This window comes from Protopterus annectens, chromosome 1.part0, assembly GCF_019279795.1.
Source record: "Protopterus annectens isolate FY-2018-M chromosome 1.part0, PAN1.0, whole genome shotgun sequence".
In the NCBI taxonomy this organism is placed as follows: domain Eukaryota; kingdom Metazoa; phylum Chordata; order Ceratodontiformes; family Protopteridae; genus Protopterus; species Protopterus annectens.
Window position 1 is genome coordinate 1,782,462,044 of NC_056725.1, and position 15,921 is coordinate 1,782,477,964.

Below are 15,921 nucleotides of genomic sequence, written 5' to 3' on the forward strand. Positions count from 1 at the left end.
TTTTGTTGTAAAGCCTGTTAATAGAGGATGTCCACCAAACAGGTTTGTGTTTTCTTGAGGAGCAGGTTTTAGTTCTGTTGGGTATGGCTGAGTCCATGCAGTTGTACAGGTGCTTGAATACTGCACTGGTGTACTGTTCAGCATAGTTGTCTGCATCCTCTGAGTGGGCAGTAGTGTGACTGGGGCTCTTCGTATAGTCCAGTGAGGTATGTCTCAAGTCGTTCACATCACCATGGACTATGTCCTGTTGGTGTGAATGACTTGAGACATACCCAACAGAACTAAAACCTGCTCCTTAAGGAAACACAAACCTGCCTGGTTAATCGTTATGGACATTAGCCGGGTATGCCAGCCCTGTGTTTCTTAAAGTTAGCCAAACAGTCCACTTATGTTGTGCTGATGATGTCATACAAAGACTGAAACATGCATGTCCACAGCTAATGGGATTTGACTTTATTGGGCTGAATTTACCCATTAGCAGACTTAAAAAGAAAAAAAAGGCATGAGCATTCCGAACTGCCAGATAGCTGAAACACCTGATGTCCTTAAGGGATCATTTGCATATATCCCATTATCCTCTTTTACAAGACGTTTTCAGGAATCACACGGTGAAAACTCTAGCTTGAATAGGATTTTCTTGTAGTATTTATATATATAAATGCCAGTATTTATTTCTGTAAATCAGTTTTATATGCACTGAGTTGCCTGACCTGAGTAAAATATGTTAGGGTAGTTGCCATACATGCAGCAAAAGGAAGGTCCCAGCAGCCAAACATAAGCCCACAAAAAGTCAAAGTGTAGTTGATAGCTAAGTCCACAATACGAACACTTCTTTATTTAAAAACAGCAAACAGCAAAAATAACGTAAAGCGCTTTTCGTCTCAGTGATATTGAGACTTCCTCAGACAAAGTTTCAAGTGTAAAGCAACTCATTAAATACCCTACCCAATGCCTAATTAACACTTCTTCAATTAATTCATTAAATTAATACCAACCATTTCAATATGATAGCGTTGCAATTCAGTGTCAAACAGTACTGCAATCCTGTTTACATTCACATTTCCAAATGCAATGCTTCAGTCAATAATCTCAACATTCTGGACTTTACTACAGCAGCTTTAAACCTAAGGTTCTAACAAACCTTCACTAAAACATTAAATCCATATTTGATTCAGTATGATTTCAAACCTTTACGACTAGCTGGATACATAACTAGTTAAATGCAGTCGGTTACAACCGATACATTCGCAAACTGAAAAAAAAAATTCAGGAAACTGAATTTTAAAATTTTGTTTGGCCAAGAGAACAATGTTAATAACCCATTCTACATAACTAGCACATTTTGCCCACAAATTCACCCTACTTTGTTATTGTATGAACAAATGTGTGAATTAGACCTGTATAATTTACTTGATATTCAAAGAAGAGGTACAGATAGGCACAATAACACAACAAAAGTGGAATGGCAGGCACTTAGGATTCTACAGGAAGCACAAGTTAGGATGATGCAGCTGGACAAGGGTGGAGGGCTAGTTATAATGAATAACAAAGATTATCAATTAAGAATGGAGAAAAATCATGCAAACAGACGCCTATAGAGAAGTGTCACATAATGAACTGAACACGGCCTATGGGAGGATTCGGTCACTTATAGAAGAACTGTTTATAGAGGCCAGAATTGATGTAGACATATATAACTACATTAGCATGCCAGCCCCCAGAATTCCGATCCTATTTGGGATCCCCAAAATCCATAAATGCATTAATGATCCCCCAATGAGACCTTTAGTGGATGCTAGGGGAAGTATAACATACACTTGTGCAAAATACATAGACTTTCAGTTGAAAAAATATGTAACATCACAGCCACAGGTTTGTAAAGATTCCTGGTCATTTTTAGCTAATATCCAAAAGTTGAAGTTCAGACATAATCTGAACTTCTTGACAATTGATGTGAAGGATCTTTACACTTCTATCCCACATGTGGAAGGGATTGAATGGGTTAGATTGCTACTACACGAGCTAGGAGTACCTAATGATGAAATTAGTCTCTTGGCAGAAATGGTAGAACTGGTTTTGTCAAACAACTACATCACATTTGGTGGAAAATTCTATGCTCAAACAACAGGCATAGCCATGGGGTCACCATGCGGGGCTAGTTTTGTTAATTTGATCATGGCATATTGGGAGAGGGAATTTGTGTTCAAGGTACCTAATATTATAAATAAAATTCAATTTTATACCAGGTACCTGGACGATATTTTCATACTGATAGATGGGAAAGTGAAAGAGGCGGAAAACCTAGTGTCCTACTTTAATAATACAACTTCATTTCTAAAATTTACTTTCACATATAATGAAACTAACATTGCCTATTTGGATGTCTTATTGAGATCCTGTTTGATATACAAATAGAGTCCAAAGGACTCCCCAAATTAGTGATAAAATCACAGAAAAAGCTTCTTTGGCCAGGGTTAACATTATCACAAAGTTTAGTTTGGATGGTTATAACATCAGAGAAATCATCTATAAAAATTGGGAGATTATTAGATCAGATGTTGTATTGTAAAGTAGTGTTTAGAAGGGCAACAACCTTATGTGTTTATTATCAAAAGAAAATAAGCAAAAGTAAGTAAGGTATGACTAAATGTGGAATATGTACATATTGTCCCATACATGGACACAGGGAAAGATCACATCAGAGGGGTGGACTATATGACCCCACAGAGATTTGATTATCTTTACACAGCACAAAAACCTTGACAGGACAGCGCAATTGCTAAACATACCCTAGACTCACACACACATTTAAAAAATTTAGAGCTATAGACTCAATTAGGTGGATGAGATGAGAGGAGGTCCTAGTTCTTTGATGTTGGAAAAATTATTGAATGAATATTATTCTATCAAAATGTATATCAAAACTGAAAAGTCTAGACAGATGATGATTCAAAAACATTGTTTATAATAATTTTGATTTTTTTGATATTTTTGATATTTTTATATCACTATGGTATTCATGTGCAGTCACACATTCATGTGTAGTTGAAGGGATCTTTATGTACATTTTTAACATTTTTAATATATTTGGAAGTTCAAGAGTTTTTTAACATTGGCATAGGATTTTATTTTAAAGTGTGAAGCACTTTAGGACACACGAATGCAACGGGTTTAGTTGACCATACTGTGATCCAGGCTTTGGGTGTCCGTGTGGAACAGGTTACAGTGGCGCTTACTAAGTACAGTACTGCTGCTTTAAATGGAGACTCAACTATGTAGTGTTGTCATGTATACTCGTAATTGACAAGGTGGAGGTGAATCGTAACAATTAGTCAACAATAATAGAAACAGTGCAACTATTTTTTATGACTAAAGGACAAAATTATTTTTCCTATTTTTCCAATTTGGAAATTTGGATATTGTAATTATCAAAAGAATGTTGGCTACTATCCGACTATGGATAGACAGGTAACATCAACTGTTTTTCAGTTTGCGAATATATCAGTTGTAATTGATTGCATTTAACTAGTTATGTATCCAGCTAGCCGTAAAGGTTTGAAATCACACTAAATCGAATATGGATTTAATGTTTTAGTGAAGGTTTGTTAGAACCTTAGGTTTAAAGCTGCTGAAGTAAAGTCCGGAATGTTGAGATTATTGACTGAAGCATTGCATTTGGAAATGTGAATGTAAACAGGATTGCAGTACTGTTTGACACTGAATTGCAAAGCTATCATATTGAAATGGTTGGTATTAATTTAATGAATTAATTGAAGGAGTGTTAATTAAACATTGGGTAGGGTATTTAATGAGATACTTTACACTTCAAACCTTGTCTGAGGAAGTCTCACTATCAGTGAGACGAAAAGCACTTTACGTTATTTTTGCTGTTTGCTGTTTTTAAATAAAGAAGTGTTCGTATTGTGGACTTAGCTATCAACTTTGCCTTGGCTTTTTTGTGGGCTTATGCTTGGCTGCTGGGACCTTCCTTTTGCTGCAGTAAGGAGTTTTTGGTTTGGTTTGTACTTTTACCCTAGGTGCCATACATACTTTACACAACATAATGTCCTACACATGTAATAATTACATGTGATGAGCCATATTGTTTCCAATAACTATTGTGCAGATTGTACATATGCAAGCATAGTTTAAATTAACTGTCATCAATGTTATGCTTAGCATACCTTGAATGTAATTGACTTATTAAGCAATCATTACACAAAGTTGTGTTGTAAATTAAATTTTTAACAGTCAGTTATAATACGTTACATTCCTAATAAAACATTCTGTCCACTACTTATTCTGACACCCTCATTAAAATTATGAACTGGATTCAAACCCTGCATGACCTCTGCTGCTTCTCCAAACTTATTGATTTAACAACTGGAGATACAGAGAAAGGTAATTGAAAGGCATATTTTCTTCAGTTCTTGCTGTCCATATGTTGATGGAACTGAACTGACACCAGTCTCATTTGCACTTCTGACAGCAACCCAAATTAGAATTTTGAGTTTTGTCTTTAGATATAAACTATCATTTATTGATAGTTAATGACATGCAATCCCAAGCAGTGTACAAATGCAGACGCAAAAAAAAAAAAACCCAGTAAAAATTAAAACCAAATTGAAATAAAGGATATATCTAGCAATGAACCCAGCACTTATGGTATTACCCTGTCACATTCAATCTTCAAACTATGTTTACTACATATTTACTTATTTTTTATTTATTGACATTTGAATACTGGGAAAGTCCAACTAGGTAAGTGCCCATTTTCAGAGGAGGCCTGGGGAGAAATGCTCCAAAGTATTACAATGTTTTAAAAGCAACAATTTTACAATATTCAAAAATAATGCAAAAAACTCTACAGTTTAAATAATTATACCAAATTAGACATAATGTGGCAACATTGGTTAAAACAGATTCAACTTATATGACAATGATTTAATATTTAAAGACGTTATAAACAGTTTATAGAAAGTAAAGTTAAGTAAGCATAATACAAACAGAAACTACAATGTGAAGTGAGAGAAAAAAGCAAGGTTATGGCAAATTTAGATAGAGAGTCGGGGGAGAGAAAATGATTGTAGTTATGGAGTGAGTGAAGAAGGGAGAGTAAGGAGGTGTAAGGTATAAATAGGTACTTTTACCTATTTATGGATATAGTTAAGAATGACACCTTTTTAAAGTAAATGTATTACTGTCATGATTACTACTTCAGAAATATAATTAACCAAAATAGTTCAACATTCATCATTTTACTGATTTTATTTACTCACAATTTTTAATAAATGTCATATTTTTGCATCATGCATATAAAATAGTGTTATTACTACTAAGCATAGTTTGGTTCCAGCAACAAAATATTTGCACCATAGTGAATAGTGCATTCAAACTATCAAAGCTGGAATCAAACCCTGCATTATTATTGCTGTTACACATAGATTAGTGTGTTAACACTGTGAGCTACAGAAGAGTTACACAATCACTCCCTTCTTGTCAATCATGACTAAGCATTGTTGGCATCAAATTTCAATTAAATATGATTGGTCCTATGCTTAAAGCAAATTCACAAAGAGTACAGGTAACACATTTAGCATTCATTATACAGAGATGGGTTGTTCAATACATAATACATAGTTTGTAACCAGTCTCATTCTGAGACTCATCAGTAAAACTATTTGCAACTTGGATTTGAACCTGGCATTTCTTGGGCTATTTTTCCAAACCTAATGTATTAATAAATTGATCCAAAGAGGAAAGGTAATTGACAGTTATATTTTCTGCACTCAGTACTGTCCAGAGAGATGATGGAAGTGCGCATCCCCATCAGTCTCATTTGTGTTACTGATGGCATGCCAAATTAAATGTTTGAATTCTTGCCTTATGAAGTAAACCAGCATTTACTGCTAGTGACCACTAACAATCAACAGCAGTCACTGGCAGAAAGCAATGGTTTACTTCCCAAGGCAAAAATTGAAAAATTAATTTGGAATGTACTTTATAAGCACAGCCTGGGTCTAAGTAACTTGTATCATAGTAGTAGAGAATGCTGGGATTCACCAACTTGAGTTGTTGAGGTTTTGACCACTGTACTTGTATTATTTTTGTTAGACGTTCATGCAAACCCTGTCAAGGTATGTGATGTTCCTTTACAATTAATATTTAAACAATTACGATGACTTATATTTCAGATAACATTGCATGATGTCTGCAGTTTGTCCATTTGTGTTGGTATAGAAGGTATAGTTGTTATTTGAAGTATCCTCATCTAATGCTACACGCCTTTATAGAAGCATTTCTCCCTGGTTGTGAATACATGCAAGAACATGTTTATATAACTAGTAGCAATGTGAAAGTTATATTTTAGACCAAAAACTGTGTTAAACTTGTTGTATATGCCTGAATAAAAGCTTATCTCTAATGGTTATATTTTCATTCCATGCACTCGTTATTGCTGCTATCTGTTCCAATGTTACACAGTTTATCATACTTGCTCAGGTCTGTCATTGCTTTGTTAGTTGGGGAGAGTGTAGTTATGTGTTACGTGTGTATTCATATAGATCAGTTAGTTATTTTTTTAATGATGCCTGCATAAATGCATATTTTTTGTTGCCAGTCACTGCTTCTTTTTATGATGCATATATTTGTTTCTGTTTTTCAATTCCCATACAGAATATGGTTCCAAAAAATCTGGGCTACGTAAGCCTGAATTCTCAGTAATAGTGCAGGCCCTCTGTCAACATGCATCAATCATGTTACAAAACGTCTTAGCTGGCAGGCCCTTCTTTGGCCATATCTGGCAGCAGTTGGCCATGGTCATGAGAACAAACACATCAGAGATCATGCCACTGACATGATCACCAAGGCCAGAAAAAAAAACACACACAGTGCTATAAAATGGGAACAGAGGACCACAAGTGGTGGTGCTGCTACTTAAACTGTTATCATTTTAGTGCTTATCACCAGTCTTTCTTCTTCTTTCTATCTCCATTTTATCTGAATAGGCACATTTGGTACTGAGGTTCCATGATCACCTGCAAACGGTATGGCCATACCTTTTTTTATTTGTACTAATTTATAGAATTTATATTGAAGCCTACATTAATTCCCCTTTTAATTGCACTTGCATCTATTATTGCTTATCTGAGGATTACATAGCATGAGTCTGATATTTTTTTCTTGTATTTCTCTACCTGTTGTGTTTTGCTATTGTAATCACAGGTGAGCCTGCTACTGGCACTGTGGAACTCCTACCAAGTATCAGTAGCCTCTGACAATGATGACGATGATGAAAAGACACTGTCTGTGGTTGCAGATAGTCAGTCTGATGCTGAGGTTGTGGCTCCTATGTTCCATGTCCAGAGTTTGGGCACAGTCAGTATGTCTATACATATCCATGACACAAAGCTGTCTGAGATAAAACAGGTTGAGGGTGACACAGTTGTTCAGGGTAGTGTGGTTACTCCAGCTGCAGAGCTGGCAGAGACTCCCCCTAGCATTGTGAGGGAGAAGTACCACATAGGGGTGTCAGATGATATACTATAAGGACACATGCTTTTTGCCATGCCCATGACATTGGTGTGTCAGTAGGTGCCACCGAATGTATGTGTAGGGCCATCATGGAGGTACAGGCACATTGTAACAGGGCCTCAGAAGAGATATTCAGAGTAGTGAATAATGTGCATTCTGATGTGTGAGACTGCTTGAACCATATGAGTGACTTCTTGGACCAGATGAATGGCACACTGGATCATGAAGTTTATTTATTTTATTTAGTTATTTATTTATTTATTTATAAATAAATAAATATGACTGACTCCTTGGATCAGATGAATGACATACTGGATTATGAAGTGTCTGTAATGGAATGCTTGATGGGGGAGGGTCAGCATCCACGTGGCCAGAGAGATGCTATATAATCAGGTGTTAGCTGATGTGAACATGTCAGATCCTGCTTGCATAGTGACACTTCTTCCACTGCTCCATCTATGATTAAAATGCCCACACCCAGACACGGTAGGCCACATGGTCATGCTCGTGCTGTAGTCATGATGAAAACTCATCTAGCAGATATTGTTTATGTTCAGGTAGCGCCTTAACTGCTTTGATTGTGTTCCTGCAGACCCACAACACAGTAAAGATCATCCTGGCCATACCAACTCACACACACATATACAAATATTTATATAAACATTGCTACTGAATGGTTTACATCTGTTGCTTCTGGTCCTGACAATGGATACTTGTTGTTAACCTTATTTCTACTCACTCATACACACTTACTTCTTAGATGTCAGGCTATCCCTCCTGTAACCACATCCAGTGCAAATGATGCTGACTATGCCTTGCACTTTTCACATTTCTCTGTAACTTAGGGTTGCCTATGTGTGATGCTCACAGTGGATAGCTAATTCTTTCTTACTCAGATTTTTGCTTTCACTAAATGTACTGTACATTTTTTTTCCTGCACAAGTTAAAATTATTGTTACATAGTTTTTGATTCTCGTTGTATCTGTACTAGTATTCTTAATAATGAAAGCTTACTAGTTAGTAATTAACGCTTGTTCAGCAACTTATGCAAATGATACTATGATTATCCTGATCACTGTTGGGATATCTATGCTGGGCAACTTTAATGCATGATACACAGTATTGGTCAGATTAGCATTTGTATTGCAAATACCATTCATGAGTTATTGCTAACATTCCATTATGGCCGAGTCGTGTTTCATCTTATTGATATACAATACTGGCATATGAGAGCAATCATTTATATCACTTTTTTACTGGTACATCACTTACCTGCATACACATTGTCGATGATCCCCTGGGCATTAGAGACTACCTGAAAGTTAATAGAGTGATATTCTTTCCTGTTGATGTATCTTATTCCCTGTTCACCAGATGGGGCTTTCATTTTGATGTGTGTGCAGTCTATGGCCCCCTGAACCTCAGGGAAGTGTGCTATGGCAAATAAATGTCACATGGCTGTAGCTCTCCCTCTCCTCTTGGGTATGTGGAAACCAAATATGATCACCTACATGCTGTAGCATTGCATTTAGATACTGATGTAAATACTCTTAAAACTGAGACTTGTGATACCCCTAATATATCCTCTGTGGGCCTCTTGAAAAATGCCTGCAGCTAGTATACATAATGCTACACATACTTTGGTTTCCAGTGGGATATGATCTCTATGACTTCTCTGGAGCCTCAGATGAGAGCAGTAGAGGTTGATTATTTCCTCTAAGGTATCCCTGTTCACCCTGTACTGCTCTACAATTTCTATAACATGAAGTCCATGATCAGTCAAACGTGGTCTGAACATTGTTCTTCTTCCAGTAGGAGGTCTGGCAGCAGCAGCATCTTATATTAAAGCCTGTTGCACGTACATGTTAATGATAGCGGCAGCAACCCCTAACATTTCCTTCTAAGTATGGTCATGGCTATATGCCAAAGAGTACTGGAATTGAGGCCAAAAGGGAGCTTGGCATGTAGAGGCACATTTTATAAGTTCCTGAATTACTCTGCCATGTTGAATTGCTTCATTAGCTTGTATTTCACCTGCTTATGCAGTCATTAGTGTATTCTGCTGCTTAGTCTTGTTTTAAAGCCAGGCATGACATGCAGAATTGGTTAACGTATATCAGTTATCACTTAGTGTGAAGTGTAGGCATTCATGAATCCCAGCCTAGGTGATCAATAAACATAGTCTAACACCCAGACAACCTCAGGCCACTGATTTCTTTGGGTGGACCTTTCACACATTAATTCCAGTGAAAGTGAACAATAAAATGATGCATTTATAACTATAACTACAAACAACAAGTGCATGGCAGTTGTACAGCCCCAAGCTGTGAAACTGGAAATAAGGTCAAATTCCACTGGTGTGACTGAAAGCAAATGTTCTGTTTTAATCTAGACCAGGGCTGTCCAACAGGTATCCCAAGGGCCACAATTGGCCCACCAAAGCATTTTATCTGGCTATTGGTATGTCATATAACAAACTATTTTGAATGGGAGTGCAGTAAGTGACCCCTAAACTGTATGGTAAGTGGCCCCTAAACCAAAAAGATTGGACAGCTCTAATCTAGACCATACCTCTCAACCTCCAGACATTGAAAAATGGTACAAAGCTTCTTGAAAATAGGCACATCCTGACAAAATGTTAGTAACTAATTACCTTAAAATTTGAATATTCAATAGCATGCACTCTTCCCACTTCCAGTCGCACTGTGGTACACCACTTGGAAATAAAGGTGTAAAACAATAAAAGTAACAAGTATGCATCATATCATGACTGGCTCATCTAGCACCCTCTGCAACTCCATGATCTGTTGTCCCTCAGCTTTATGAGGGGAAAAAACAGCCAGTTCCCTAATTTATTACTCCTCAATCAAGGAGGATTAAGGCAGCAAGAGTAGTTATTCCTTGCTCTGCTCTCCTATCAAATTAAATTTGACCAAAATAAAAAATCCTTTAGTTTTAAAGTTTTAAACACGGTAGCAAGCCACTTGCTACATTGGTAGCAACTGGTTTGCTATAAGTTATGTGAAATACAAAGGGCTGAAGCAAGTACTTCAGTCCTGTAAGCAAAAGTAGACTTTCATTTCTGTGCAGCCAGTTAGAAATGCCAGTACAGAAATGATTGCATGCACTGTACTACCATCTGATTAGCACCTTCAGATTGAGCCATCTAACACCTTGCACCCAGGTGATTGCTCCCTTCATCCCCCTCCCCAGCTATGCTTCTGACAAAAATATAATCAAATTAAGAAAGACACATTGCAAAATCTATTAGACGTTGGTGATTGATACTGCAAAAATCTGCCTCACAAAGTCATTTATTTTTGCTTCTAAAAAGGGAGATGCAACATGTGAGTCCTGCTGCTACTAATATGTTGGTCATGTTGTCTGATTAATTGTCTTCTAAACAGCTTCAAAATCTTCTGTGCTGGGAGTGGATTCAGAAAATCATGAGAAGTTCAATAAATAAGTCCTGAAAATAGGTATGCACTTTCAAAATAATTACCGTTCAGATGCCTAGTCTGGACATTTCATTTAATTGTTCAATATTTTACCAAAGATTAATACCTCACTAGTGAAGAATAGCTAACTGGTAGACTGTCAGCTCCCACTTCAATTGTTAATGAGCAAATGTCACTATATTATTCAGTTCGAAAGTGTTTACTTTGTTACACATTTCACAGAAAAATGCAAAAATGTTCCCTATATTTAAAATGTCAGAAAATGTTGAAACCTCACAACCTACCTTTTGAATTTTTATATAGTACTTTTGGCACTAAATCATGGACAAATAAAAAATATTTATAATGAGGACACAAACATTTTAATAAGCACTGGCCCAGTGGTGAAAGGCACAACATATGTCTGTACCCCTGATGATGACCATGGGCTAACTACTGGTACACATACCTGAGGACTGGTCAGAGTAAGACAAACAGGTAAATTACAAAAGTTGAGTAACTAAACACTGACAAACCAAATCATTGAACACCAATATCCAAAAAAAAAACCACAAGGATAAAAAATCCACCTGTAAGTGTTTTTGCAAAAGGGATGACTCTGTGATCTGTATGTTTGAGGTAAGCCTCCCATACCCTGAACTTAAAAATACCAGCTCTGTGGTCATACAAACATAAAAAAGGAGATATCTCCCCAAATGAAGGAACTATTGCCAGCACATACATAAAAAACTGCACTGGCAGTGAGTTCCAATAGAAAACAATTATTGGGGTTTTGTATTCGGTGACTCATGGCTTGGGGACTTGACACTTGGGAACTTGATTTTAGTGACTGTAGATGTGCCAAGAAAACAGTATCTGTCCTCTTCTTTTTATGTTAGGGGGGTGCTGTGTCTCAGCTATTCTGTAGCCATGACTGTTGATAAACCAATTTGCATCTCCCCAATAAAATGTTCCACAGCAAAATGTGCATATAGTAGTGTGCTCACAGCCTTGAGCTACTTAAAAATCCGGCATGACATGAAGCTTCTGGTAGTTATTGCATTCACCACATCCTCACCTACCTTAGCCAGTAAGGTACCAGCTAGTGCATTCACCACATCCCCACCTACCTTAGCCAGTAAGGTACCAGCTAGTGCAGTCACCACATCTCCCACCTACCTTAGATAGTAAGGTACCAGCTAGTGCATTCACCACATCCCCCACCTACCTTAGTCAGTAAGGTACCACCTAGTGCATTCACCACATCTCCCACCTACTTTAGCCAGTAAGGTACCAGCTAGTGCATTCACCACATTCCCCACCTACCCTAGCCATTAAGGTACCAGCTAGTGCATTCACCATATCCCCCATCTACCCTAGCCAGTAAGGTAGCACTACCAGCTGCTACCACTACCTCTGCCCTTGCCTGGCTATCTCAAAAAACAACAACAAAAAATGCTCCACATTAAGTACATGCCATAGAGAGCAAGCCTTTTAGCAGTTTGTCTCTCAGTTCTTCTAGTGAAGGGTTAACTGAAATAGAGGTATAATTTATGTATCTACAGACTTTTTTTGAATGGATTATTCTCACTCAGTGTATAGCCTAGTATCAAGGCATGATTTTATGGCTTAAATAGAAAGCGTATCTATTCTACGATAAAATAAAAAAACATGCCATTAATAGATAAACAACTCAACTTTGGTGGCCCATCTGGACAAGTGACTATCTATATATATATATATATATATATATATATATATATATATATATATGTATGTGTGTGTGTGTGTGTGTGTGTGTGTGTGTATACACACACACACACACATATACAGACGTGCACATGTATATTATATGTATATTGTATAACATACATACACACACACACATATATATAATATACATATATATTATATGTAACAATATATGGTACAGACATTTACAGACATACATATATATATATATATATATATATATATATATATATATATATATAGATAGATATATGTATATATAGGTTATTTTACCAGAGGAGTATCTTGCTCATCACAAACATTTGCAATATTCATTTTGGTAACCAGCACAGTTCGGAAATTATTGTGTATACCATTAATGAATTGCAACTAAATATCTTCTGTGTTTGATTTTACTTTTAAAAGCCTCAGCCCTTGAGATGTGATGATGATACTGATCAGTACCTTCATGAATGTGCCTAAATAAGATATTCATTAGTCTGCAGTTGGTCTCTGAGTATAACTTGAATAGGTCACCATCTATTACATCCTGCACATAGCAACTTAGCTTCTACCATAACACTGTGTTTAACTCTCTGTTAATGCATCATGTTACTATGACAACACAAGCCAAATAATTGCTAATTAAAATCTTCAGCTGAAATAAACAAAATGTGAAGCACTAATTGCTTTGCAGTTCAAATCACTATTGTAACATTATTGCAGGCCATACAAATTCATACATTTTTCTTATTCTCTTACCATTCAGATCTGTTCTTTTCAAAGAGATCCATATTTTAAGGGTGTTGCATTTGTTTTCTGTAAACCTGTCCATGGTCAAGCCGTTACTCTCTAAATAAGTAATGAGAATGCATACAACAGTGACACTATGTTTACTCATGGCACTGTATTTGCTGTCCATACGCTGCATTTCTCCATGACAACAGAAATATAAAGCTACAACAGGTCATGAGAAAAGATAGCATTTTAGAACCAAAATGCTATACGTGGGAGGTACCAATGAGCAATCTGCATAAAAGGATATATCAAGGTATAAAAACACATTTCTATTTTAGAGAAATAATATATTATGATCCTGGCCTATTTTCTAACTAGTTAAAGAGGACTGAGTTCCTTTTCTTAAGTAGTATTTCTTGTGGTAAGAAGTCAAATGTTCTCTCTAAAGGAAAATGTCGGAGCATCATCTTCTCCTAGCCTCTCCTCCCTAATTAAAATATTAGTAGCAGGCTGTCTCAGCTAAAGACTAGTGTCTCTGGACAGACTTCTGTAGTTGTATTATTAAAATAATAATTTTACTAATGATTTAGAAAAAATACTCTTACCCCAGGATTCATGAAGCTTGTGCCATGCACCGGAGTAGCGTTGGCGATCTAGCGCCAAATATGGCCGTCGAGCGATTCAGGTAAGAGCTATTTCCACTTGCACTACCAGCGTACACCAGAGCTGCACAGCTCCCGGTGCATGTATGCTAATTACCCCATGCACAGCAGTGTAGCATGCAAATGAAGGTATATAGCGATTCATGAAGTTGTGCAGGCATAGCGTAAGCATGTAGAAATGTAAGCCAAAAAAAAAAACGATTTACATTTTGCCAAACATAGAGCCATTAAAGTGGACCAAACTTACGTATTATAATGTTAATATATGCCAATGGCTAAATATATAGCCAATGGCATAAAACAACATGCACAACATATAAAAAATAACATTTAATGTCATGGCCACACCAACGCAAAGTAAAACCGCAGTGCATCGGTGCACAAATGGGATCACAAGGAAAATATATTTAGATGTCATAAAACTATAATGTAATGCAATTCATGATATCCCCATAATAGTCAATGGCACGCATGCTACACCACAACCATGGTGCAAGGGTTGCTAAGGGTCTGTGACAGTGTTCCGTATGGTAACTAGGCATTAGCAGTCAATGCCATGCAAATGAGTCAAGTAATACTGAATCGCAAATGCCCCGCCGGCGTAAGGATGTACCACAAGGCATAGCATTACAACACCGAGGAGTGGCCTGGAGGTAAACATGACATCAAGAGAGGGGCGCGACACCGTAGCTGTAAGCACATTGGATTATTGCTAATCCGTGTTGCATGTTGCTAAGTAAAGCCGCAGGATAGGGGTGTGAAAGTAGCCATAGCTTTGCTTAGCTGAGAGCACACAAGGTAACCGAAAGTTCATGTGAACGTGAATGAAAACACACACAAAACCCAGTAAACGGTTGTGCATGGCGCGCACCACAGCTGAAACAGGAAGGATACGGGAAGACAATAAGGAAATGCTGCAGCATGGTAACTGGAGTACAAATGAGTAATTAACACCTACAAACACAGTGGGCCATAGACAACAGCTAACAAGGCTGCTAGCAGCTACCTGCAGAACAGGAAAGGGGAGGTGCTGTACAGCAAAGAAAAGAGAACTGCCACAGCAGAACAAAGCAAACTTGCAGTAGATCAGCTACATGACGCATTTCCCAACACAATCCTGGGTTGTGGAAGCACAAAACAAGAAAGGCGGCAGCTGGATGCATGCCTGACAATGGGAGGTGAATTTGGTTGAAAATAGAAGTAAAGGGCAATAGATGAATCATGGCAGACAAGCGTAAGTCAACACCAAATGCCCCACAATAGCAGTACCTATTGTAAAACCAGTAATTAAGATACCCTGCAGCTGGAATAGCACAAACACACCCAATTACACCAGCATCATCCATTGCACAATAGTATAAGGTGTGAAAGTCCCCCACACACACACTTGTGTATTCCCAGACACTCTGCACCATTGGTGTATACAGACGGGGAACTTTTAAATGTATATGTTAGGGGCTGCCATAGCTTTGATTCAACAGCATGTGTTGGAGACTGATGGTGGTGTGGAGGATGATGCTGACAACCATCTCAGGCACCGGAGGAGGAGGTGAGTGTTCAGACCCAGGGTAACCTACCAGGGGCTACATGATCTGGAGATAGTAGAGCGTTACAGGGTGGACAGGGACATCATACAGTAACTTTTTGAGCTGTGCCAGCCACGCCTCAGAGCCAGAAGCAACAGAGGAGAACCCATCCCAGTGGACACAAAGGTATGTGTAAGCTTGAGAATACTAGTCACAGGTACCTTCCAAAAGCCAACTGGGGATATCATGGGGATCTCACAGGCATCAGTATCCAGGGTAACCCACCAGTTCCTG

At 37.6% G+C, this 15,921-nt stretch overlaps 1 protein-coding gene across 1 annotated transcript in view; it reads right to left on the reverse strand.

The window, feature by feature from the left end:
• LOC122800030 overlaps positions 1-13,860 on the reverse strand; it is a 938,706-nt gene extending 924,846 nt beyond the window's left edge. The window contains exon 1 of the mRNA XM_044069506.1: positions 13,464-13,860. Within this exon, the coding sequence (XP_043925441.1) occupies positions 13,464-13,632 (169 nt within the window). The 5' untranslated portion in view covers positions 13,633-13,860. The remainder of the gene's footprint in view (positions 1-13,463) is intronic.
• Positions 13,861-15,921: the final 2,061 nt, after the last annotated feature.